At 45.0% G+C, this 24180-nt stretch overlaps 6 protein-coding genes across 6 annotated transcripts; 5 read left to right on the forward strand and 1 right to left on the reverse strand.

Moving 5' to 3' along the window:
- Positions 1-2784: 2784 nt before the first annotated feature.
- LOC113294475 lies at positions 2785-3788 on the reverse strand. The gene is made up of 2 exons (XM_026542867.1): positions 3182-3788; positions 2785-2885 (listed from the first exon to the last, which is right to left on the reverse strand). The coding sequence occupies exons 1-2, from the start codon at positions 3786-3788 to the stop codon at positions 2785-2787; spliced, it is 708 nt and encodes a 235-aa protein (XP_026398652.1).
- A 1381-nt stretch (positions 3789-5169) lies between these two features.
- LOC113294476 (F-box protein CPR1-like) lies at positions 5170-5805 on the forward strand. The gene is made up of 2 exons (XM_026542868.1): positions 5170-5302; positions 5390-5805. The coding sequence occupies exons 1-2, from the start codon at positions 5170-5172 to the stop codon at positions 5803-5805; spliced, it is 549 nt and encodes a 182-aa protein (XP_026398653.1).
- Positions 5806-9704: 3899 nt separating this feature from the next.
- Positions 9705-10340, forward strand: LOC113294477 (F-box protein CPR1-like). Its single transcript, XM_026542870.1, has 2 exons — positions 9705-9837; positions 9925-10340. The coding sequence occupies exons 1-2, from the start codon at positions 9705-9707 to the stop codon at positions 10338-10340; spliced, it is 549 nt and encodes a 182-aa protein (XP_026398655.1).
- Positions 10341-14239: 3899 nt separating this feature from the next.
- Positions 14240-14875, forward strand: LOC113294478 (F-box protein CPR1-like). Its single transcript, XM_026542871.1, has 2 exons — positions 14240-14372; positions 14460-14875. The coding sequence occupies exons 1-2, from the start codon at positions 14240-14242 to the stop codon at positions 14873-14875; spliced, it is 549 nt and encodes a 182-aa protein (XP_026398656.1).
- Positions 14876-18774: 3899 nt separating this feature from the next.
- LOC113294479 (F-box protein CPR1-like) lies at positions 18775-19410 on the forward strand. Its single transcript, XM_026542872.1, has 2 exons — positions 18775-18907; positions 18995-19410. The coding sequence occupies exons 1-2, from the start codon at positions 18775-18777 to the stop codon at positions 19408-19410; spliced, it is 549 nt and encodes a 182-aa protein (XP_026398657.1).
- A 3898-nt stretch (positions 19411-23308) lies between these two features.
- LOC113294480 (F-box protein CPR1-like) lies at positions 23309-23944 on the forward strand. Its single transcript, XM_026542873.1, has 2 exons — positions 23309-23441; positions 23529-23944. The coding sequence occupies exons 1-2, from the start codon at positions 23309-23311 to the stop codon at positions 23942-23944; spliced, it is 549 nt and encodes a 182-aa protein (XP_026398658.1).
- Positions 23945-24180: the final 236 nt, after the last annotated feature.

Below are 24180 nucleotides of genomic sequence, written 5' to 3' on the forward strand. Positions count from 1 at the left end.
TCAAAAAATATTAATCATCCAGGTTGAAATTCTCTCGGTCGAACTTGTTTGTTGTACTCGCGTTGTAATCTCCTTTGGTAGTTCTCCATTTTTTGTAGGGTCATTTCTCTAGTTTCTTCTAAATCATCGGGCTTAGCCAAAATGAGGTCTGCCGAGATGTTCCTTCTCCACGCCTTGGTCCTTGTAGTGGGTATCATTGCCTCAGTTGGCAGGATGGCTTCAGTCCCATATGTTAGCATGAAAGGTGCTAAGCCGGTTGCGTCTCTGCGGGTGGTTCTATATTCCCATAGGACATTGTAGAGCTCCTCGCACCACTCGCCATATTCTCCACCCAAATTTTTCTTTAGGTTGTCGGCTATGGTTTTGTTTGTAATCTCAGCTTTCCCATTACTTTGTGGGTAAATAGGCGTAGCGTTGCTTTTGCGGATGTTATAGGTGTTAAATAACAGTTCAATGTTCTTTCCTTGGAGTTGTTGTCCATTTTCCGAGACAATTGCTTCCGGCACACAAAAACAACAGATAATGTGCTCCCAGATGAAGCGAAAGACGTCTTTATATCGAATGTTCCTTAGTGGTGCTGCTTCCACCCATTTGATGAAGTAGTCAGTAGCCACGATCAAGTATTTTCTCTGCCCCGACCCGACGTGTAAGGGCCCCACGATACCGATCCCCCACTTGGAAAAGGGTCGGGGGCTGATTACTGAGTTCAAAGTTACTGCAGGTGCATGTATCGTTTTTCTAAATTTTTGGCATTCATCGCAGATTAATGCCATGTGTTTTGCCTCGTCATTCATGTATTGCCAGAAATATCCCACGGTCTTAGCTCTGGCTATCAGGCTTCGACCCGAGCTGTGATTTCCCGCAGCCCCATAATGCAATTCATTCAAGATTGAGTGTCCTTCTTCTTTGCTTAGGCACCTCAATAGTGGTCCTAGGTAGGATTTCCTATACGGAACGTCGTCTCGTAATTCGTATGTCGCCGCTTTGCTTTTAATTTTATTGATCTCGGGTCGTCCCTTGGGAAATTCTCCCGTCTCCAAATATTGGTGAATGAGTTTGCGCCAATTGTCGTTCTCGTATTTATCAGCTGTAGTTATCGCTACATATGATTTTGTATCTACTGGCTCAGGGACATATGGCATCATGATTCTTATGACTCTGATGCCTTCAATGCTTGAGTCTGTTAGCATGGAGGCGATATACGCCAGTGTATCTGAATGTCGATTGTCTTTCCTACAAATATGTCGGATTTGATGTTTGGTATCTGGCCGATATATAATTGGGCGAGCTCCCAATACTTCTACAATACTGGATCATGTATAGCATACTGCCCAGTGATCTACCTAATGACTAGCTGGGAGTCGATGGTCAGTCTCACGTCGTGGATCCACATTTCCACTATCATTTTTAAAGCATGTATCACGGCCTCGTACTCGGTGACATTGTTTGTTTCCTTAAACTCTAGCCTGAAAGAATGAACCATCTTCTTCCCCTTTGGTGTGGTGAAGACTAGCCCTAGGCCTGACCCATCTTTGTTGGACGACCCATCGATGAAGACTTCCCATCATGTCGGGCTGCAAGTTTCAAGGAGGTCGGAGGGGTCTTCTCGGTCTTCATTCATTCCCGAGATATCTTCAACTCCTTCCTCATCGTCTAAAGGGAAATCTTCCAGAAAGTCGGCCACTGCCTGTGCATTTACTGTTGTTCTCATCTCATAGAAGATATCGAGCTGCTTGATTTGAGCACTCCATTTAGAAATCCGTCCTGACCTCGCTGCATTGTCGAGCGCTGATTCTATGGAAGACTTCGTAAGCACTCGAATTCTGTGGGTCTGGAAGTACGTTCGAAGTTTTTGTGTTGCAAATACCAAGGCTAGTATTAACTGCTCAATTCTGGTGTAATTTTTCTCTGCCGGGTTCATGGTTTTGCTTATGAAGTACATAGGCTTCTCTTCGTTCCCAAATTCTTGACTAAAACTGCGCTTATGGCATAACATGTTGCCCCGAGATATAGGGTAAGCACTTCATCGGTCTCGGGTCTTTGCAAAACTGGTAGGCTTGCGAGATGTTGCTTAATATTTTGGAATGCATCGTCACATTCCTCGCTCCATTTGAATTTTTCTCCTTTCTTTAACGTCCCGAAGAAATCTTTACATTTATCTGAGGATCGTGAGATGAATCGCCCTAGTGCTGCCAAGTTTCCGTTTAGTCGTTGTACATCTTTGATTTTCCCCGGGGACGACATTTCCAACACAACACTGATCTTCTCTGGATCGGCTTCTATACCTTTATCAGTGATTATGTATCCCAGAAACTTACTCGAGGTAACCAAAAAGGTGCATTTGGCCGGGTTTACTCGCATCTTATATTTTCTCATGGTTCGAAATATTTCCCTAAGATCATCAATATGATTGTCTGCCACCTTGCTTTTGACTAACATATCGTCCACATAGACTTCGATGGTGTCATGTTTGTCCTCAAACATGTCCTCCACAAACCTTTTATAAGTGGCACCGGCGTTCCTCAATCCGAACGGCATTTTGGTATAGCAATATAGCCCTATAGGTGTGAAGAAACACGTATGTTCTTGATCCTCGGGAGCTAGGGGAATTTGACTATATCCTGGGTATCCGTCCATTAGTGTTATCGCCTTGTACCCAACTATGGACTCTACCAATTGATCGATGATGGGGAGGGGGAAACTATCCTTCGGGCAGGCCTTATTTAATTCGTTGAAGTCGATACATATCTGACCCCTCCATTCCTTTTAGGGACTATCACTATATTAGATATCCACTGGGGGTATTGAGCCTTCCGAATGATCCCCGCTATTTGTATCTTCTTTAACTCGGCCTCTACCGCTGCCTGCAACTCGGGTGTAATCCTCTGCATTTTTTTTCGGATAGGTTTGAATTAGGATTATTCTTAAGTGATTAGAGATACTTCAGGATCGATTCCCTCCATATCATGCATCTTCCAGGAGAACACATCCAGGTGTTCCTTTAACAAGGTTATTAGTTGTTTTGTTTGTTCGTCTGATAGTAAGGTTCCAATTTTTACTATCTTAGGTTCCTCCTCGGTCCCTAAGTTGATTTGTCGGGTAGTCTCTAAGGCCGAGAAGTTAGGCTTTGATTCCTCGACCGACATCGCCTCCTTTGATTGCTACAAAATTTCTTGCTCACCTGTTTCGTAGGCCGCAATGGCTTGTGAGAGTACCTTCTCTAACTCTTCCGCTGCTTTATCCTCCTTAGCTTTGTTCTTTTCTCGGCGCTGTCTTGACCGCCTTTCCTCATTTTGTTGAATATCCAGCTGCATACATTGTCTTGCAGCCTGTGGATCGCCTAATACCTCCACAACCCCTCGGTAAGATGGGAACCTTAATTTCTGATGGTATGCCGATACCACACCTTTGATACCCGCGATCCAAGGTCTACCAAGGATAGCCTCATAGGGCGATACGACATCCACTACACAAAAGGTGGTAAGTGTGTCCAAGTATCCCTGTCCGTCCGAGTCTCTGAAAGTGACCTCCCCCTTTGGCACGGTCACTGTACCGTTGAAGCCGTAGATCCGATAAGTTAAAGGGATCAAAACCTCACCTGATAACTCCATCCTCTTGAACGTGTCGTAAAATAGGACCTCGACTAAGCTCCCACTGTCCATCAGTATCCTTTTCACCCACGACTCCTCGATGAGTAAGGTAACTACTAAGGGATCTCCATGTGCTTGTCCATTTGATGGGATGTCCTTGGCTGAGAAGGTGATCGGCTGCATCATCCAGGGTTCCATAGGCAAAGTTTTAGCTACACTAAGGATCTATTTTCCCGTCTGATCCCTCTTGCAGATTCTAGAAGTGATATTGCCCCCTAAGTCGAATCTTTGGGTCGCCGAGTGTGAAATGGTATTGCAGGTGAACTGAGTTCCTCGGTCGATCCTCACTTGATGCACGAGAGCATCGGGTTGTTGGGTCGATGTCGGCGCTGTCTTAACAAAATGTCTAAGTAGCCATCTCAGATCAAATGTTGAACAATGTCTTTTACCTCTCGGCAGTTGTTAGCCGAGTGGCCTCGGTACTGGTGGTAATGACAAAACTCGGGATGGTTTCTTGTCTCGGAAACTGGACTCCCCTTGTCTTTGGGTATCTGATGTCGTTTCGCTTTTCTACTTCCTTGAATATTTCCTCTAATAGTGCATTCAGAGGCGTGTACGTCATTGGTTCATGACGAGGTTTCTTTCCTTTCTCAACCCATTCCTTCTTGCCTGAGCCTTGCTGTGGTGCCATCGGCATTTTCTCTGATCATTTTGGGTCTTCTCGAGAAACAGGTTCCACCGACGCACTGGTTCTTGTACTCCTCTATCCTGCGCTCCCTCTTGTATCTCTCTAAGGAGATGTAATGCTCTTGCATCTTCCTCATCTCCCTTAATGTCTGTGGTTTCTCAGTATACATAGCTATCCAAATAGGGTCGGATTTTCCCAATGAATTTTCGAATCCGAAAATCTGTTGGTCGACTGGTACTTTTCCGATATCGGTGCACAGCTTCCTCCATCTGTCCGTTAGAGATCTTAAAGGTTCCCTGAACCTTTGTGCCAGTGTGAACAGTTTGTTCACCCTTGGGCGAGAAATGTTCTTATGCATGTACGTTTCGAGAAATGTTTCCATTAGAACGCCATAATTTCCAATAGACTCATCGGGCAAGGGATAGAACCAGTTCTTCGCCTCGCCTTCTAGGCTTGCCGGGAAAAACTTACACATAACCACGTCATAGTTCTTCTATTGTAGTATGGACATGTTGTACATCTTGATGTGCTCACCTGCGTCGCCGGTGCCGTCAAACCTGGATGGGAAGGTTGGAAGTGTGCACTTTGGGGGGAACAGTGCTCGTTCAAGTTCCTTGGTGAAAGGAGTCTTCTGTGCTTCACTAAGAACCTCTTCCAACTTGTCGTCATGGCCGTCTCCCGCCAATTTCTTGACCATCTCCTCAAGTTTCTTGAGCTTAGCCTCCGTCGTCGCCTCGGATCTCCCATTATGCACTTCTTCGTTGGTTGAAGAATTCTCGGGTGGACCATACCCGCTTCTCATTAGGTTGGGGTCGGGTGTACGTCCTCGGGCCAAGGGCGGAGTTTGAGTTCGTCCTGATAGGGTGTGGCTGCTGGAAGCTCCTCGGCTCGATGACCCTCGTGACCCATATCTCTGATTCCGAAGTTGATAGTTTTCATGCTCCAACGCTAGGTTCCTTCTCTGTAATTCCCTCATCATATCCTCTTGTCTCCTCTGATTGGCCAGAATTGCCAGCAGTGTCAGGTCGGTGCTCTCGTGACTGTAATAATATTTGATTTGATTTTAAAGAAGGTGGATGGTTCAGATTTTATGTTTACACTGTGAAATCAGATTCATGGAATATTGTCAATTACTCATTTTGTGTTCTCTGTGAAGAAGTATCTCAATATTATAGTGCTGGTAAAGGATTTCATGGTGTGTTTTTCAAAGAAGCTCTTCATTGGTTGGGAAGTATTGTCACCGAAAAAAACTCGTCCGATGTTATAGTCACTTTTAATATGAGCACTGAGACAATGGTGGATATGCCATTGCCTGAAAATGGGATGCCACCTATAGATTTTCAAGGGGAAATGTACTCAAATTTGGGAGTGTGGGGAGACTGCATTTGTATAGCTTGTATTTGGGGATCAGTTAAAATTGATGTGTGGGTGATGCACGAGTATGGAGTAAAAAAATCTTGGAATAAAATTGATTGTCTTTCCTACAAATATGTCGGATTTGATGTTTGGTATCTGGCCGATATATAATTGGGCGAGCTCCCAATACTTCTACAATACTGGATCATGTATAGCATACTGCCCAGTGATCTACCTAATGACTAGCTGGGAGTCGATGGTCAGTCTCACGTCGTGGATCCACATTTCCACTATCATTTTTAAAGCATGTATCACGGCCTCGTACTCGGTGACATTGTTTGTTTCCTTAAACTCTAGCCTGAAAGAATGAACCATCTTCTTCCCCTTTGGTGTGGTGAAGACTAGCCCTAGGCCTGACCCATCTTTGTTGGACGACCCATCGATGAAGACTTCCCATCATGTCGGGCTGCAAGTTTCAAGGAGGTCGGAGGGGTCTTCTCGGTCTTCATTCATTCCCGAGATATCTTCAACTCCTTCCTCATCGTCTAAAGGGAAATCTTCCAGAAAGTCGGCCACTGCCTGTGCATTTACTGTTGTTCTCATCTCATAGAAGATATCGAGCTGCTTGATTTGAGCACTCCATTTAGAAATCCGTCCTGACCTCGCTGCATTGTCGAGCGCTGATTCTATGGAAGACTTCGTAAGCACTCGAATTCTGTGGGTCTGGAAGTACGTTCGAAGTTTTTGTGTTGCAAATACCAAGGCTAGTATTAACTGCTCAATTCTGGTGTAATTTTTCTCTGCCGGGTTCATGGTTTTGCTTATGAAGTACATAGGCTTCTCTTCGTTCCCAAATTCTTGACTAAAACTGCGCTTATGGCATAACATGTTGCCCCGAGATATAGGGTAAGCACTTCATCGGTCTCGGGTCTTTGCAAAACTGGTAGGCTTGCGAGATGTTGCTTAATATTTTGGAATGCATCGTCACATTCCTCGCTCCATTTGAATTTTTCTCCTTTCTTTAACGTCCCGAAGAAATCTTTACATTTATCTGAGGATCGTGAGATGAATCGCCCTAGTGCTGCCAAGTTTCCGTTTAGTCGTTGTACATCTTTGATTTTCCCCGGGGACGACATTTCCAACACAACACTGATCTTCTCTGGATCGGCTTCTATACCTTTATCAGTGATTATGTATCCCAGAAACTTACTCGAGGTAACCAAAAAGGTGCATTTGGCCGGGTTTACTCGCATCTTATATTTTCTCATGGTTCGAAATATTTCCCTAAGATCATCAATATGATTGTCTGCCACCTTGCTTTTGACTAACATATCGTCCACATAGACTTCGATGGTGTCATGTATTTTGTCCTCAAACATGTCCTCCACCAACCTTTTATAAGTGGCACCGGCGTTCCTCAATCCGAACGGCATTTTGGTGTAGCAATATAGCCCTATAGGTGTGAAGAAACACGTATGTTCTTGATCCTCGGGAGCTAGGGGAATTTGACTATATCCTGGGTATCCGTCCATTAGTGTTATCGCCTTGTACCCAACTATGGACTCTACCAATTGATCGATGATGGGGAGGGGGAAACTATCCTTCGGGCAGGCCTTATTTAATTCGTTGAAGTCGATACATATTCTGACCCCTCCATTCCTTTTAGGGACTATCACTATATTAGATATCCACTGGGGGTATTGAGCCTTCCGAATGATCCCCGCTATTTGTATCTTCTTTAACTCGGCCTCTACCGCTGCCTGCAACTCGGGTGTAATCCTCTGCATTTTTTTTCGGATAGGTTTGAATTTAGGATCTATTCTTAAGTGATTAGAGCATACTTCAGGATCGATTCCCTCCATATCATGCATCTTCCAGGAGAACGCATCCAGGTGTTCCTTTAACAAGGTTATTAGTTGTTTTGTTTGTTCGTCTGATAGTAAGGTTCCAATTTTTACTATCTTAGGTTCCTCCTCGGTCCCTAAGTTGATTTGTCGGGTAGTCTCTAAGGCCTAGAAGTTAGGCTTCGATTCCTCGACCGACATCGCCTCCTTTGATTGCTACAAAATTTCTTGCTCACCTGTTTCGTAGGCCGCAATGGCTTGTGAGAGTACCTTCTCTAACTCTTCCGCTGCTTTATCCTCCTTAGCTTTGTTCTTTTCTCGGCGCTGTCTTGACCGCCTTTCCTCATTTTGTTGAATATCCAGCTGCATACATTGTCTTGCAGCCTGTGGATCGCCTAATACCTCCACAACCCCTCGGTAAGATGGGAACCTTAATTTCTGATGGTATGCCGATACCACACCTTTGATACCCGCGATCCAAGGTCTACCAAGGATAGCCTCATAGGGCGATACGACATCCACTACACAAAAGGTGGTAAGTGTGTCCAAGTATCCCTGTCCGTCCGAGTCTCTGAAAGTGACCTCCCCCTTTGGCACGGTCACTGTACCGTTGAAGCCGTAGATCCGATAAGTTAAAGGGATCAAAACCTCACCTGATAACTCCATCCTCTTGAACGTGTCGTAAAATAGGACCTCGACTAAGCTCCCACTGTCCATCAGTATCCTTTTCACCCACGAATCCTCGATGAGTAAGGTAACTACTAAGGGATCTCCATGTGCTTGTCCATTTGATGGGATGTCCTTGGCTCAGAAGGTGATCGGCTGCATCATCCAGGGTTCCATAGGCAAAGTTTTAGCTACACTAAGGATCTCTTTTCCCGTCTGATCCCTCTTGCAGATTCTAGAAGTGATATTTCCCCCTAAGTCGAATCTTTGGGTCGCCGAGTGTGAAATGGTATTGCAGGTGAACTGAGTTCCTCGGTCGATCCTCACTTGATGCACGAGAGCATCGGGTTGTTGGGTCGATGTCGGCGCTGTCTTAACAAAATGTCTAAGTAGCCATCTCAGATCAAATGTTGAACAATGTCTTTTACCTCTCGGCAGTTGTTAGCCGAGTGGCCTCGGTACTGGTGGTAATGACAAAACTCGGGATGGTTTCTTGTCTCGGCAAACTGGACTCCCCTTGTCTTTGGGTATCTGATGTCGTTTCGCTTTTCTACTTCCTTGAATATTTCCTCTAATAGTGCATTCAGAGGCGTGTACGTCATTGGTTCATGACGAGGTTTCTTTCCTTTCTCAACCCATTCCTTCTTGCCTGAGCCTTGCTGTGGTGCCATCGGCATTTTCTCTGATCATTTTGGGTCTTCTCGAGAAACAGGTTCCACCGACGCACTGGCTTCTTGTACTCCTCTATCCTGCGCTCCCTCTTGTATCTCTCTAAGGAGATGTAATGCTCTTGCATCTTCCTCATCTCCCTTAATGTCTGTGGTTTCTCAGTATACATAGCTATCCAAATAGGGTCGGATTTTCCCAATGAATTTTCGAATCCGAAAATCTGTTGGTCGACTGGTACTTTTCCGATATCGGTGCACAGCTTCCTCCATCTGTCCGTTAGAGATCTTAAAGGTTCCCTGAACCTTTGTGCCAGTGTGAACAGTTTGTTCACCCTTGGGCGAGAAATGTTCTTATGCATGTACGTTTCGAGAAATGTTTCCATTAGAACGCCATAATTTCCAATAGACTCATCGGGCAAGGGATAGAACCAGTTCTTCGCCTCGCCTTCTAGGCTTGCCGGGAAAAACTTACACATAACCACGTCATAGTTCTTCTATTGTAGTATGGACATGTTGTACATCTTGATGTGCTCACCTGCGTCGCCGGTGCCGTCAAACCTGGATGGGAAGGTTGGAAGTGTGCACTTTGGGGGGAACAGTGCTCGTTCAAGTTCCTTGGTGAAAGGAGTCTTCTGTGCTTCACTAAGAACCTCTTCCAACTTGTCGTCATGGCCGTCTCCCGCCAATTTCTTGACCATCTCCTCAAGTTTCTTGAGCTTAGCCTCCGTCGTCGCCTCGGATCTCCCATTATGCACTTCTTCGTTGGTTGAAGAATTCTCGGGTGGACCATACCCGCTTCTCATTAGGTTGGGGTCGGGTGTACGTCCTCGGGCCAAGGGCGGAGTTTGAGTTCGTCCTGATAGGGTGTGGCTGCTGGAAGCTCCTCGGCTCGATGACCCTCGTGACCCATATCTCTGATTCCGAAGTTGATAGTTTTCATGCTCCAACGCTAGGTTCCTTCTCTGTAATTCCCTCATCATATCCTCTTGTCTCCTCTGATTGGCCAGAATTGCCAGCAGTGTCAGGTCGGTGCTCTCGTGACTGTAATAATATTTGATTTGATTTTAAAGAAGGTGGATGGTTCAGATTTTATGTTTACACTGTGAAATCAGATTCATGGAATATTGTCAATTACTCATTTTGTGTTCTCTGTGAAGAAGTATCTCAATATTATAGTGCTGGTAAAGGATTTCATGGTGTGTTTTTCAAAGAAGCTCTTCATTGGTTGGGAAGTATTGTCACCGAAAAAAACTCGTCCGATGTTATAGTCACTTTTAATATGAGCACTGAGACAATGGTGGATATGCCATTGCCTGAAAATGGGATGCCACCTATAGATTTTCAAGGGGAAATGTACTCAAATTTGGGAGTGTGGGGAGACTGCATTTGTATAGCTTGTATTTGGGGATCAGTTAAAATTGATGTGTGGGTGATGCACGAGTATGGAGTAAAAAAATCTTGGAATAAAATTGATTGTCTTTCCTACAAATATGTCGGATTTGATGTTTGGTATCTGGCCGATATATAATTGGGCGAGCTCCCAATACTTCTACAATACTGGATCATGTATAGCATACTGCCCAGTGATCTACCTAATGACTAGCTGGGAGTCGATGGTCAGTCTCACGTCGTGGATCCACATTTCCACTATCATTTTTAAAGCATGTATCACGGCCTCGTACTCGGTGACATTGTTTGTTTCCTTAAACTCTAGCCTGAAAGAATGAACCATCTTCTTCCCCTTTGGTGTGGTGAAGACTAGCCCTAGGCCTGACCCATCTTTGTTGGACGACCCATCGATGAAGACTTCCCATCATGTCGGGCTGCAAGTTTCAAGGAGGTCGGAGGGGTCTTCTCGGTCTTCATTCATTCCCGAGATATCTTCAACTCCTTCCTCATCGTCTAAAGGGAAATCTTCCAGAAAGTCGGCCACTGCCTGTGCATTTACTGTTGTTCTCATCTCATAGAAGATATCGAGCTGCTTGATTTGAGCACTCCATTTAGAAATCCGTCCTGACCTCGCTGCATTGTCGAGCGCTGATTCTATGGAAGACTTCGTAAGCACTCGAATTCTGTGGGTCTGGAAGTACGTTCGAAGTTTTTGTGTTGCAAATACCAAGGCTAGTATTAACTGCTCAATTCTGGTGTAATTTTTCTCTGCCGGGTTCATGGTTTTGCTTATGAAGTACATAGGCTTCTCTTCGTTCCCAAATTCTTGACTAAAACTGCGCTTATGGCATAACATGTTGCCCCGAGATATAGGGTAAGCACTTCATCGGTCTCGGGTCTTTGCAAAACTGGTAGGCTTGCGAGATGTTGCTTAATATTTTGGAATGCATCGTCACATTCCTCGCTCCATTTGAATTTTTCTCCTTTCTTTAACGTCCCGAAGAAATCTTTACATTTATCTGAGGATCGTGAGATGAATCGCCCTAGTGCTGCCAAGTTTCCGTTTAGTCGTTGTACATCTTTGATTTTCCCCGGGGACGACATTTCCAACACAACACTGATCTTCTCTGGATCGGCTTCTATACCTTTATCAGTGATTATGTATCCCAGAAACTTACTCGAGGTAACCAAAAAGGTGCATTTGGCCGGGTTTACTCGCATCTTATATTTTCTCATGGTTCGAAATATTTCCCTAAGATCATCAATATGATTGTCTGCCACCTTGCTTTTGACTAACATATCGTCCACATAGACTTCGATGGTGTCATGTATTTTGTCCTCAAACATGTCCTCCACCAACCTTTTATAAGTGGCACCGGCGTTCCTCAATCCGAACGGCATTTTGGTGTAGCAATATAGCCCTATAGGTGTGAAGAAACACGTATGTTCTTGATCCTCGGGAGCTAGGGGAATTTGACTATATCCTGGGTATCCGTCCATTAGTGTTATCGCCTTGTACCCAACTATGGACTCTACCAATTGATCGATGATGGGGAGGGGGAAACTATCCTTCGGGCAGGCCTTATTTAATTCGTTGAAGTCGATACATATTCTGACCCCTCCATTCCTTTTAGGGACTATCACTATATTAGATATCCACTGGGGGTATTGAGCCTTCCGAATGATCCCCGCTATTTGTATCTTCTTTAACTCGGCCTCTACCGCTGCCTGCAACTCGGGTGTAATCCTCTGCATTTTTTTTCGGATAGGTTTGAATTTAGGATCTATTCTTAAGTGATTAGAGCATACTTCAGGATCGATTCCCTCCATATCATGCATCTTCCAGGAGAACGCATCCAGGTGTTCCTTTAACAAGGTTATTAGTTGTTTTGTTTGTTCGTCTGATAGTAAGGTTCCAATTTTTACTATCTTAGGTTCCTCCTCGGTCCCTAAGTTGATTTGTCGGGTAGTCTCTAAGGCCTAGAAGTTAGGCTTCGATTCCTCGACCGACATCGCCTCCTTTGATTGCTACAAAATTTCTTGCTCACCTGTTTCGTAGGCCGCAATGGCTTGTGAGAGTACCTTCTCTAACTCTTCCGCTGCTTTATCCTCCTTAGCTTTGTTCTTTTCTCGGCGCTGTCTTGACCGCCTTTCCTCATTTTGTTGAATATCCAGCTGCATACATTGTCTTGCAGCCTGTGGATCGCCTAATACCTCCACAACCCCTCGGTAAGATGGGAACCTTAATTTCTGATGGTATGCCGATACCACACCTTTGATACCCGCGATCCAAGGTCTACCAAGGATAGCCTCATAGGGCGATACGACATCCACTACACAAAAGGTGGTAAGTGTGTCCAAGTATCCCTGTCCGTCCGAGTCTCTGAAAGTGACCTCCCCCTTTGGCACGGTCACTGTACCGTTGAAGCCGTAGATCCGATAAGTTAAAGGGATCAAAACCTCACCTGATAACTCCATCCTCTTGAACGTGTCGTAAAATAGGACCTCGACTAAGCTCCCACTGTCCATCAGTATCCTTTTCACCCACGAATCCTCGATGAGTAAGGTAACTACTAAGGGATCTCCATGTGCTTGTCCATTTGATGGGATGTCCTTGGCTCAGAAGGTGATCGGCTGCATCATCCAGGGTTCCATAGGCAAAGTTTTAGCTACACTAAGGATCTCTTTTCCCGTCTGATCCCTCTTGCAGATTCTAGAAGTGATATTTCCCCCTAAGTCGAATCTTTGGGTCGCCGAGTGTGAAATGGTATTGCAGGTGAACTGAGTTCCTCGGTCGATCCTCACTTGATGCACGAGAGCATCGGGTTGTTGGGTCGATGTCGGCGCTGTCTTAACAAAATGTCTAAGTAGCCATCTCAGATCAAATGTTGAACAATGTCTTTTACCTCTCGGCAGTTGTTAGCCGAGTGGCCTCGGTACTGGTGGTAATGACAAAACTCGGGATGGTTTCTTGTCTCGGCAAACTGGACTCCCCTTGTCTTTGGGTATCTGATGTCGTTTCGCTTTTCTACTTCCTTGAATATTTCCTCTAATAGTGCATTCAGAGGCGTGTACGTCATTGGTTCATGACGAGGTTTCTTTCCTTTCTCAACCCATTCCTTCTTGCCTGAGCCTTGCTGTGGTGCCATCGGCATTTTCTCTGATCATTTTGGGTCTTCTCGAGAAACAGGTTCCACCGACGCACTGGCTTCTTGTACTCCTCTATCCTGCGCTCCCTCTTGTATCTCTCTAAGGAGATGTAATGCTCTTGCATCTTCCTCATCTCCCTTAATGTCTGTGGTTTCTCAGTATACATAGCTATCCAAATAGGGTCGGATTTTCCCAATGAATTTTCGAATCCGAAAATCTGTTGGTCGACTGGTACTTTTCCGATATCGGTGCACAGCTTCCTCCATCTGTCCGTTAGAGATCTTAAAGGTTCCCTGAACCTTTGTGCCAGTGTGAACAGTTTGTTCACCCTTGGGCGAGAAATGTTCTTATGCATGTACGTTTCGAGAAATGTTTCCATTAGAACGCCATAATTTCCAATAGACTCATCGGGCAAGGGATAGAACCAGTTCTTCGCCTCGCCTTCTAGGCTTGCCGGGAAAAACTTACACATAACCACGTCATAGTTCTTCTATTGTAGTATGGACATGTTGTACATCTTGATGTGCTCACCTGCGTCGCCGGTGCCGTCAAACCTGGATGGGAAGGTTGGAAGTGTGCACTTTGGGGGGAACAGTGCTCGTTCAAGTTCCTTGGTGAAAGGAGTCTTCTGTGCTTCACTAAGAACCTCTTCCAACTTGTCGTCATGGCCGTCTCCCGCCAATTTCTTGACCATCTCCTCAAGTTTCTTGAGCTTAGCCTCCGTCGTCGCCTCGGATCTCCCATTATGCACTTCTTCGTTGGTTGAAGAATTCTCGGGTGGACCATACCCGCTTCTCATTAGGTTGGGGTCGGGTGTACGTCCTCGGGCCAAGGGCGGAGTTTGAGTTCGTCCTGATAGGGTGTGGCTGCTGGAAGCTCCTCGGCTCGATGACCCTCGTGACCCATATCTCTGATTCCGAAGTTGATAGTTTTCATGCTCCAACGCTAGGTTCCTTCTCTGTAATTCCCTCATCATATCCTCTTGTCTCCTCTGATTGGCCAGAATTGCCAGCAGTGTCAGGTCGGTGCTCTCGTGACTGTAATAATATTTGATTTGATTTTAAAGAAGGTGGATGGTTCAGATTTTATGTTTACACTGTGAAATCAGATTCATGGAATATTGTCAATTACTCATTTTGTGTTCTCTGTGAAGAAGTATCTCAATATTATAGTGCTGGTAAAGGATTTCATGGTGTGTTTTTCAAAGAAGCTCTTCATTGGTTGGGAAGTATTGTCACCGAAAAAAACTCGTCCGATGTTATAGTCACTTTTAATATGAGCACTGAGACAATGGTGGATATGCCATTGCCTGAAAATGGGATGCCACCTATAGATTTTCAAGGGGAAATGTACTCAAATTTGGGAGTGTGGGGAGACTGCATTTGTATAGCTTGTATTTGGGGATCAGTTAAAATTGATGTGTGGGTGATGCACGAGTATGGAGTAAAAAAATCTTGGAATAAAATTGATTGTCTTTCCTACAAATATGTCGGATTTGATGTTTGGTATCTGGCCGATATATAATTGGGCGAGCTCCCAATACTTCTACAATACTGGATCATGTATAGCATACTGCCCAGTGATCTACCTAATGACTAGCTGGGAGTCGATGGTCAGTCTCACGTCGTGGATCCACATTTCCACTATCATTTGTAAAGCATGTATCACGGCCTCGTACTCGGTGACATTGTTTGTTTCCTTAAACTCTAGCCTGAAAGAATGAACCATCTTCTTCCCCTTTGGTGTGGTGAAGACTAGCCCTAGGCCTGACCCATCTTTGTTGGACGACCCATCGATGAAGACTTCCCATCATGTCGGGCTGCAAGTTTCAAGGAGGTCGGAGGGGTCTTCTCGGTCTTCATTCATTCCCGAGATATCTTCAACTCCTTCCTCATCGTCTAAAGGGAAATCTTCCAGAAAGTCGGCCACTGCCTGTGCATTTACTGTTGTTCTCATCTCATAGAAGATATCGAGCTGCTTGATTTGAGCACTCCATTTAGAAATCCGTCCTGACCTCGCTGCATTGTCGAGCGCTGATTCTATGGAAGACTTCGTAAGCACTCGAATTCTGTGGGTCTGGAAGTACGTTCGAAGTTTTTGTGTTGCAAATACCAAGGCTAGTATTAACTGCTCAATTCTGGTGTAATTTTTCTCTGCCGGGTTCATGGTTTTGCTTATGAAGTACATAGGCTTCTCTTCATTCCCAAATTCTTGACTAAAACTGCGCTTATGGCATAACATGTTGCCCCGAGATATAGGGTAAGCACTTCATCGGTCTCGGGTCTTTGCAAAACTGGTAGGCTTGCGAGATGTTGCTTAATATTTTGGAATGCATCGTCACATTCCTCGCTCCATTTGAATTGTTCTCCTTTCTTTAACGTCCCGAAGAAATCTTTACATTTATCTGAGGATCGTGAGATGAATCGCCCTAGTGCTGCCAAGTTTCCGTTTAGTCGTTGTACATCTTTGATTTTCCCCGGGGACGACATTTCCAACACAACACTGATCTTCTCTGGATCGGCTTCTATACCTTTATCAGTGATTATGTATCCCAGAAACTTACTCGAGGTAACCAAAAAGGTGCATTTGGCCGGGTTTACTCGCATCTTATATTTTCTCATGGTTCGAAATATTTCCCTAAGATCATCAATATGATTGTCTGCCACCTTGCTTTTGACTAACATATCGTCCACATAGACTTCGATGGTGTCATGTATTTTGTCCTCAAACATGTCCTCCACCAACCTTTTATAAGTGGCACCGGCGTTCCTCAATCCGAACGGCATTTTGGTGTAGCAATATAGCCCTATAGGTGTGAAGAAACACGTATGTTCTTGATCCTCGGGAGCTAGGGGAATTTGACTATATCCTGGGTATCCGTCCATTAGTGTTATCGCCTTGTACCCAACTATGGACTCTACCAATTGATCGATGATGGGGAGGGGGAAACTATCCTTCGGGCAGGCCTTATTTAATTCGTTGAAGTCGATACATATTCTGACCCCTCCATTCCTTTTAGGGACTATCACCATATTAGATATCCACTGGGGGTATTGAGCCTTCCGAATGATCCCCGCTATTTGTATCTTCTTTAACTCGGCCTCTACCGCTGCCTGCAACTCGGGTGTAATCCTCTGCATTTTTTTTCGGATAGGTTTGAATTTAGGATCTATTCTTAAGTGATTAGAGCATACTTCAGGATCGATTCCCTCCATATCATGCATCTTCCAGGAGAACGCATCCAGGTGTTCCTTTAACAAGGTTATTAGTTGTTTTGTTTGTTCGTCTGATAGTAAGGTTCCAATTTTTACTATCTTAGGTTCCTCCTCGGTCCCTAAGTTGATTTGTCGGGTAGTCTCTAAGGCCTAGAAGTTAGGCTTCGATTCCTCGACCGACATCGCCTCCTTTGATTGCTACAAAATTTCTTGCTCACCTGTTTCGTAGGCCGCAATGGCTTGTGAGAGTACCTTCTCTAACTCTTCCGCTGCTTTATCCTCCTTAGCTTTGTTCTTTTCTCGGCGCTGTCTTGACCGCCTTTCCTCATTTTGTTGAATATCCAGCTGCATACATTGTCTTGCAGCCTGTGGATCGCCTAATACCTCCACAACCCCTCGGTAAGATGGGAACCTTAATTTCTGATGGTATGCCGATACCACACCTTTGATACCCGCGATCCAAGGTCTACCAAGGATAGCCTCATAGGGCGATACGACATCCACTACACAAAAGGTGGTAAGTGTGTCCAAGTATCCCTGTCCGTCCGAGTCTCTGAAAGTGACCTCCCCCTTTGGCACGGTCACTGTACCGTTGAAGCCGTAGATCCGATAAGTTAAAGGGATCAAAACCTCACCTGATAACTCCATCCTCTTGAACGTGTCGTAAAATAGGACCTCGACTAAGCTCCCACTGTCCATCAGTATCCTTTTCACCCACGACTCCTCGATGAGTAAGGTAACTACTAAGGGATCTCCATGTGCTTGTCCATTTGATGGGATGTCCTTGGCTGAGAAGGTGATCGGCTGCATCATCCAGGGTTCCATAGGCAAAGTTTTAGCTACACTAAGGATCTATTTTCCCGTCTGATCCCTCTTGCAGATTCTAGAAGTGATATTGCCCCCTAAGTCGAATCTTTGGGTCGCCGAGTGTGAAATGGTATTGCAGGTGAACTGAGTTCCTCGGTCGATCCTCACTTGATGCACGAGAGCATCGGGTTGTTGGGTCGATGTCGGCGCTGTCTTAACAAAATGTCTAAGTAGCCATCTCAGATCAAATGTTGAACAATGTCTTTTACCTCTCGGCAGTTGTTAGCCGAGTGGCCTCGGTACTGGTGGTAATGACAAAACTCGGGATGGTTTCTTGTCTCGGAAAACTGGACTCCCCTTGTCTTTGGGTATCTGATGTCGTTTCGCTTTTCTACTTCCTTGAATATTTCCTCTAATAGTGCATTCAGAGGCGTGTACGTCATTGGTTCATGACGAGGTTTCTTTCCTTTCTCAACCCATTCCTTCTTGCCTGAGCCTTGCTGTGGTGCCATCGGCATTTTCTCTGATCATTTTGGGTCTTCTCGAGAAACAGGTTCCACCGACGCACTGGTTTCTTGTACTCCTCTATCCTGCGCTCCCTCTTGTATCTCTCTAAGGAGATGTAATGCTCTTGCATCTTCCTCATCTCCCTTAATGTCTGTGGTTTCTCAGTATACATAGCTATCCAAATAGGGTCGGATTTTCCCAATGAATTTTCGAATCCGAAAATCTGTTGGTCGACTGGTACTTTTCCGATATCGGTGCACAGCTTCCTCCATCTGTCCGTTAGAGATCTTAAAGGTTCCCTGAACCTTTGTGCCAGTGTGAACAGTTTGTTCACCCTTGGGCGAGAAATGTTCTTATGCATGTACGTTTCGAGAAATGTTTCCATTAGAACGCCATAATTTCCAATAGACTCATCGGGCAAGGGATAGAACCAGTTCTTCGCCTCGCCTTCTAGGCTTGCCGGGAAAAACTTACACATAACCACGTCATAGTTCTTCTATTGTAGTATGGACATGTTGTACATCTTGATGTGCTCACCTGCGTCGCCGGTGCCGTCAAACCTGGATGGGAAGGTTGGAAGTGTGCACTTTGGGGGGAACAGTGCTCGTTCAAGTTCCTTGGTGAAAGGAGTCTTCTGTGCTTCACTAAGAACCTCTTCCAACTTGTCGTCATGGCCGTCTCCCGCCAATTTCTTGACCATCTCCTCAAGTTTCTTGAGCTTAGCCTCCGTCGTCGCCTCGGATCTCCCATTATGCACTTCTTCGTTGGTTGAAGAATTCTCGGGTGGACCATACCCGCTTCTCATTAGGTTGGGGTCGGGTGTACGTCCTCGGGCCAAGGGCGGAGTTTGAGTTCGTCCTGATAGGGTGTGGCTGCTGGAAGCTCCTCGGCTCGATGACCCTCGTGACCCATATCTCTGATTCCGAAGTTGATAGTTTTCATGCTCCAACGCTAGGTTCCTTCTCTGTAATTCCCTCATCATATCCTCTTGTCTCCTCTGATTGGCCAGAATTGCCAGCAGTGTCAGGTCGGTGCTCTCGTGACTGTAATAATATTTGATTTGATTTTAAAGAAGGTGGATGGTTCAGATTTTATGTTTACACTGTGAAATCAGATTCATGGAATATTGTCAATTACTCATTTTGTGTTCTCTGTGAAGAAGTATCTCAATATTATAGTGCTGGTAAAGGATTTCATGGTGTGTTTTTCAAAGAAGCTCTTCATTGGTTGGGAAGTATTGTCACCGAAAAAAACTCGTCCGATGTTATAGTCACTTTTAATATGAGCACTGAGACAATGGTGGATATGCCATTGCCTGAAAATGGGATGCCACCTATAGATTTTCAAGGGGAAATGTACTCAAATTTGGGAGTGTGGGGAGACTGCATTTGTATAGCTTGTATTTGGGGATCAGTTAAAATTGATGTGTGGGTGATGCACGAGTATGGAGTAAAAAAATCTTGGAATAAAATTGATTGTCTTTCCTACAAATATGTCGGATTTGATGTTTGGTATCTGGCCGATATATAATTGGGCGAGCTCCCAATACTTCTACAATACTGGATCATGTATAGCATACTGCCCAGTGATCTACCTAATGACTAGCTGGGAGTCGATGGTCAGTCTCACGTCGTGGATCCACATTTCCACTATCATTTGTAAAGCATGTATCACGGCCTCGTACTCGGTGACATTGTTTGTTTCCTTAAACTCTAGCCTGAAAGAATGAACCATCTTCTTCCCCTTTGGTGTGGTGAAGACTAGCCCTAGGCCTGACCCATCTTTGTTGGACGACCCATCGATGAAGACTTCCCATCATGTCGGGCTGCAAGTTTCAATGAGGTCGGAGGGGTCTTCTCGGTCTTCATTCATTCCCGAGATATCTTCAACTCCTTCCTCATCGTCTAAAGGGAAATCTTCCAGAAAGTCGGCCACTGCCTGTGCATTTACTGTTGTTCTCATCTCATAGAAGATATCGAGCTGCTTGATTTGAGCACTCCATTTAGAAATCCGTCCTGACCTCGCTGCATTGTCGAGCGCTGATTCTATGGAAGACTTCGTAAGCACTCGAATTCTGTGGGTCTGGAAGTACGTTCGAAGTTTTTGTGTTGCAAATACCAAGGCTAGTATTAACTGCTCAATTCTGGTGTAATTTTTCTCTGCCGGGTTCATGGTTTTGCTTATGAAGTACATAGGCTTCTCTTCGTTCCCAAATTCTTGACTAAAACTGCGCTTATGGCATAACATGTTGCCCCGAGATATAGGGTAAGCACTTCATCGGTCTCGGGTCTTTGCAAAACTGGTAGGCTTGCGAGATGTTGCTTAATATTTTGGAATGCATCGTCACATTCCTCGCTCCATTTGAATTGTTCTCCTTTCTTTAACGTCCCGAAGAAATCTTTACATTTATCTGAGGATCGTGAGATGAATCGCCCTAGTGCTGCCAAGTTTCCGTTTAGTCGTTGTACATCTTTGATTTTCCCCGGGGACGACATTTCCAACACAACACTGATCTTCTCTGGATCGGCTTCTATACCTTTATCAGTGATTATGTATCCCAGAAACTTACTCGAGGTAACCAAAAAGGTGCATTTGGCCGGGTTTACTCGCATCTTATATTTTCTCATGGTTCGAAATATTTCCCTAAGATCATCAATATGATTGTCTGCCACCTTGCTTTTGACTAACATATCGTCCACATAGACTTCGATGGTGTCATGTATTTTGTCCTCAAACATGTCCTCCACCAACCTTTTATAAGTGGCACCGGCGTTCCTCAATCCGAACGGCATTTTGGTGTAGCAATATAGCCCTATAGGTGTGAAGAAACACGTATGTTCTTGATCCTCGGGATCTAGGGGAATTTGACTATATCCTGGGTATCCTTCCATTAGTGTTATCGCCTTGTACCCAACTATGGACTCTACCAATTGATCGATGATGGGGAGGTAAAAACTATCCTTCGGGCAGGCCTTATTTAATTCGTTGAAGTCGATACATATTCTGACCCTCCATTCCTTTTAGGGACTATCACCATATTAGATACCCACTGGGGGTATTGAGCCTTCCGAATGATCCCCGCTATTTTTATCTTCTTTAACTCGGCCTCTACCGCTGCCTGCAACTCGGGTGTAATCCTCTGCATTTTTTTTCGGATAGGTTTGAATTTAGGATCTATTCTTAAGTGATTAGAGCATACTTCAGGATCGATTCCCTCCATATCATGCATCTTCCAGGAGAACGCATCCAGGTGTTCCTTTAACAAGGTTATTAGTTGTTTTGTTTGTTCGTCTGATAGTAAGGTTCCAATTTTTACTATCTTAGGTTCCTCCTCGGTCCCTAAGTTGATTTGTCGGGTAGTCTCTAAGGCCGAGAAGTTAGGCTTTGATTCCTCGACCGACATCGCCTCCTTTGATTGCTACAAAATTTCTTGCTCACCTGTTTCGTAGGCCGCAATGGCTTGTGAGAGTACCTTCTCTAACTCTTCCGCTGCTTTATCCTCCTTAGCTTTGTTCTTTTCTCGGCGCTGTCTTGACCGCCTTTCCTCATTTTGTTGAATATCCAGCTGCATACATTGTCTTGCAGCCTGTGGATCGCCTAATACCTCCACAACCCCTCGGTAAGATGGGAACCTTAATTTCTGATGGTATGCCGATACCACACCTTTGATACCCGCGATCCAAGGTCTACCAAGGATAGCCTCATAGGGCGATACGACATCCACTACACAAAAGGTGGTAAGTGTGTCCAAGTATCCCTGTCCGTCCGAGTCTCTGAAAGTGACCTCCCCCTTTGGCACGGTCACTGTACCGTTGAAGCCGTAGATCCGATAAGTTAAAGGGATCAAAACCTCACCTGATAACTCCATCCTCTTGAACGTGTCGTAAAATAGGACCTCGACTAAGCTCCCACTGTCCATCAGTATCCTTTTCACCCACGAATCCTCGATGAGTAAGGTAACTACTAAGGGATCTCCATGTGCTTGTCCATTTGATGGGATGTCCTTGGCTCAGAAGGTGATCGGCTGCATCATCCAGGGTTCCATAGGCAAAGTTTTAGCTACACTAAGGATCTCTTTTCCCGTCTGATCCCTCTTGCAGATTCTAGAAGTGATATTTCCCCCTAAGTCGAATCTTTGGGTCGCCGAGTGTGAAATGGTATTGCAGGTGAACTGAGTTCCTCGGTCGATCCTCACTTGATGCACGAGAGCATCGGGTTGTTGGGTCGATGTCGGCGCTGTCTTAACAAAATGTCTAAGTAGCCATCTCAGATCAAATGTTGAACAATGTCTTTTACCTCTCGGCAGTTGTTAGCCGAGTGGCCTCGGTACTGGTGGTAATGACAAAACTCGGGATGGTTTCTTGTCTCGGCAAACTGGACTCCCCTTGTCTTTGGGTATCTGATGTCGTTTCGCTTTTCTACTTCCTTGAATATTTCCTCTAATAGTGCATTCAGAGGCGTGTACGTCATTGGTTCATGACGAGGTTTCTTTCCTTTCTCAACCCATTCCTTCTTGCCTGAGCCTTGCTGTGGTGCCATCGGCATTTTCTCTGATCATTTTGGGTCTTCTCGAGAAACAGGTTCCACCGACGCACTGGCTTCTTGTACTCCTCTATCCTGCGCTCCCTCTTGTATCTCTCTAAGGAGATGTAATGCTCTTGCATCTTCCTCATCTCCCTTAATGTCTGTGGTTTCTCAGTATACATAGCTATCCAAATAGGGTCGGATTTTCCCAATGAATTTTCGAATCCGAAAATCTGTTGGTCGACTGGTACTTTTCCGATATCGGTGCACAGCTTCCTCCATCTGTCCGTTAGAGATCTTAAAGGTTCCCTGAACCTTTGTGCCAGTGTGAACAGTTTGTTCACCCTTGGGCGAGAAATGTTCTTATGCATGTACGTTTCGAGAAATGTTTCCATTAGAACGCCATAATTTCCAATAGACTCATCGGGCAAGGGATAGAACCAGTTCTTCGCCTCGCCTTCTAGGCTTGCCGGGAAAAACTTACACATAACCACGTCATAGTTCTTCTATTGTAGTATGGACATGTTGTACATCTTGATGTGCTCACCTGCGTCGCCGGTGCCGTCAAACCTGGATGGGAAGGTTGGAAGTGTGCACTTTGGGGGGAACAGTGCTCGTTCAAGTTCCTTGGTGAAAGGAGTCTTCTGTGCTTCACTAAGAACCTCTTCCAACTTGTCGTCATGGCCGTCTCCCGCCAATTTCTTGACCATCTCCTCAAGTTTCTTGAGCTTAGCCTCCGTCGTCGCCTCGGATCTCCCATTATGCACTTCTTCGTTGGTTGAAGAATTCTCGGGTGGACCATACCCGCTTCTCATTAGGTTGGGGTCGGGTGTACGTCCTCGGGCCAAGGGCGGAGTTTGAGTTCGTCCTGATAGGGTGTGGCTGCTGGAAGCTCCTCGGCTCGATGACCCTCGTGACCCATATCTCTGATTCCGAAGTTGATAGTTTTCATGCTCCAACGCTAGGTTCCTTCTCTGTAATTCCCTCATCATATCCTCTTGTCTCCTCTGATTGGCCAGAATTGCCAGCAGTGTCAGGTCGGTGCTCTCGTGACTGTAATAATATTTGATTTGATTTTAAAGAAGGTGGATGGTTCAGATTTTATGTTTACACTGTGAAATCAGATTCATGGAATATTGTCAATTACTCATTTTGTGTTCTCTGTGAAGAAGTATCTCAATATTATAGTGCTGGTAAAGGATTTCATGGTGTGTTTTTCAAAGAAGCTCTTCATTGGTTGGGAAGTATTGTCACCGAAAAAAACTCGTCCGATGTTATAGTCACTTTTAATATGAGCACTGAGACAATGGTGGATATGCCATTGCCTGAAAATGGGATGCCACCTATAGATTTTCAAGGGGAAATGTACTCAAATTTGGGAGTGTGGGGAGACTGCATTTGTATAGCTTGTATTTGGGGATCAGTTAAAATTGATGTGTGGGTGATGCACGAGTATGGAGTAAAAAAATCTTGGAATAAAATTGATTGTCTTTCCTACAAATATGTCGGATTTGATGTTTGGTATCTGGCCGATATATAATTGGGCGAGCTCCCAATACTTCTACAATACTGGATCATGTATAGCATACTGCCCAGTGATCTACCTAATGACTAGCTGGGAGTCGATGGTCAGTCTCACGTCGTGGATCCACATTTCCACTATCATTTGTAAAGCATGTATCACGGCCTCGTACTCGGTGACATTGTTTGTTTCCTTAAACTCTAGCCTGAAAGAATGAACCATCTTCTTCCCCTTTGGTGTGGTGAAGACTAGCC

This window comes from Papaver somniferum, chromosome 7, assembly GCF_003573695.1.
Source record: "Papaver somniferum cultivar HN1 chromosome 7, ASM357369v1, whole genome shotgun sequence".
NCBI classification, from domain to species: Eukaryota; Viridiplantae; Streptophyta; class Magnoliopsida; order Ranunculales; family Papaveraceae; genus Papaver; species Papaver somniferum.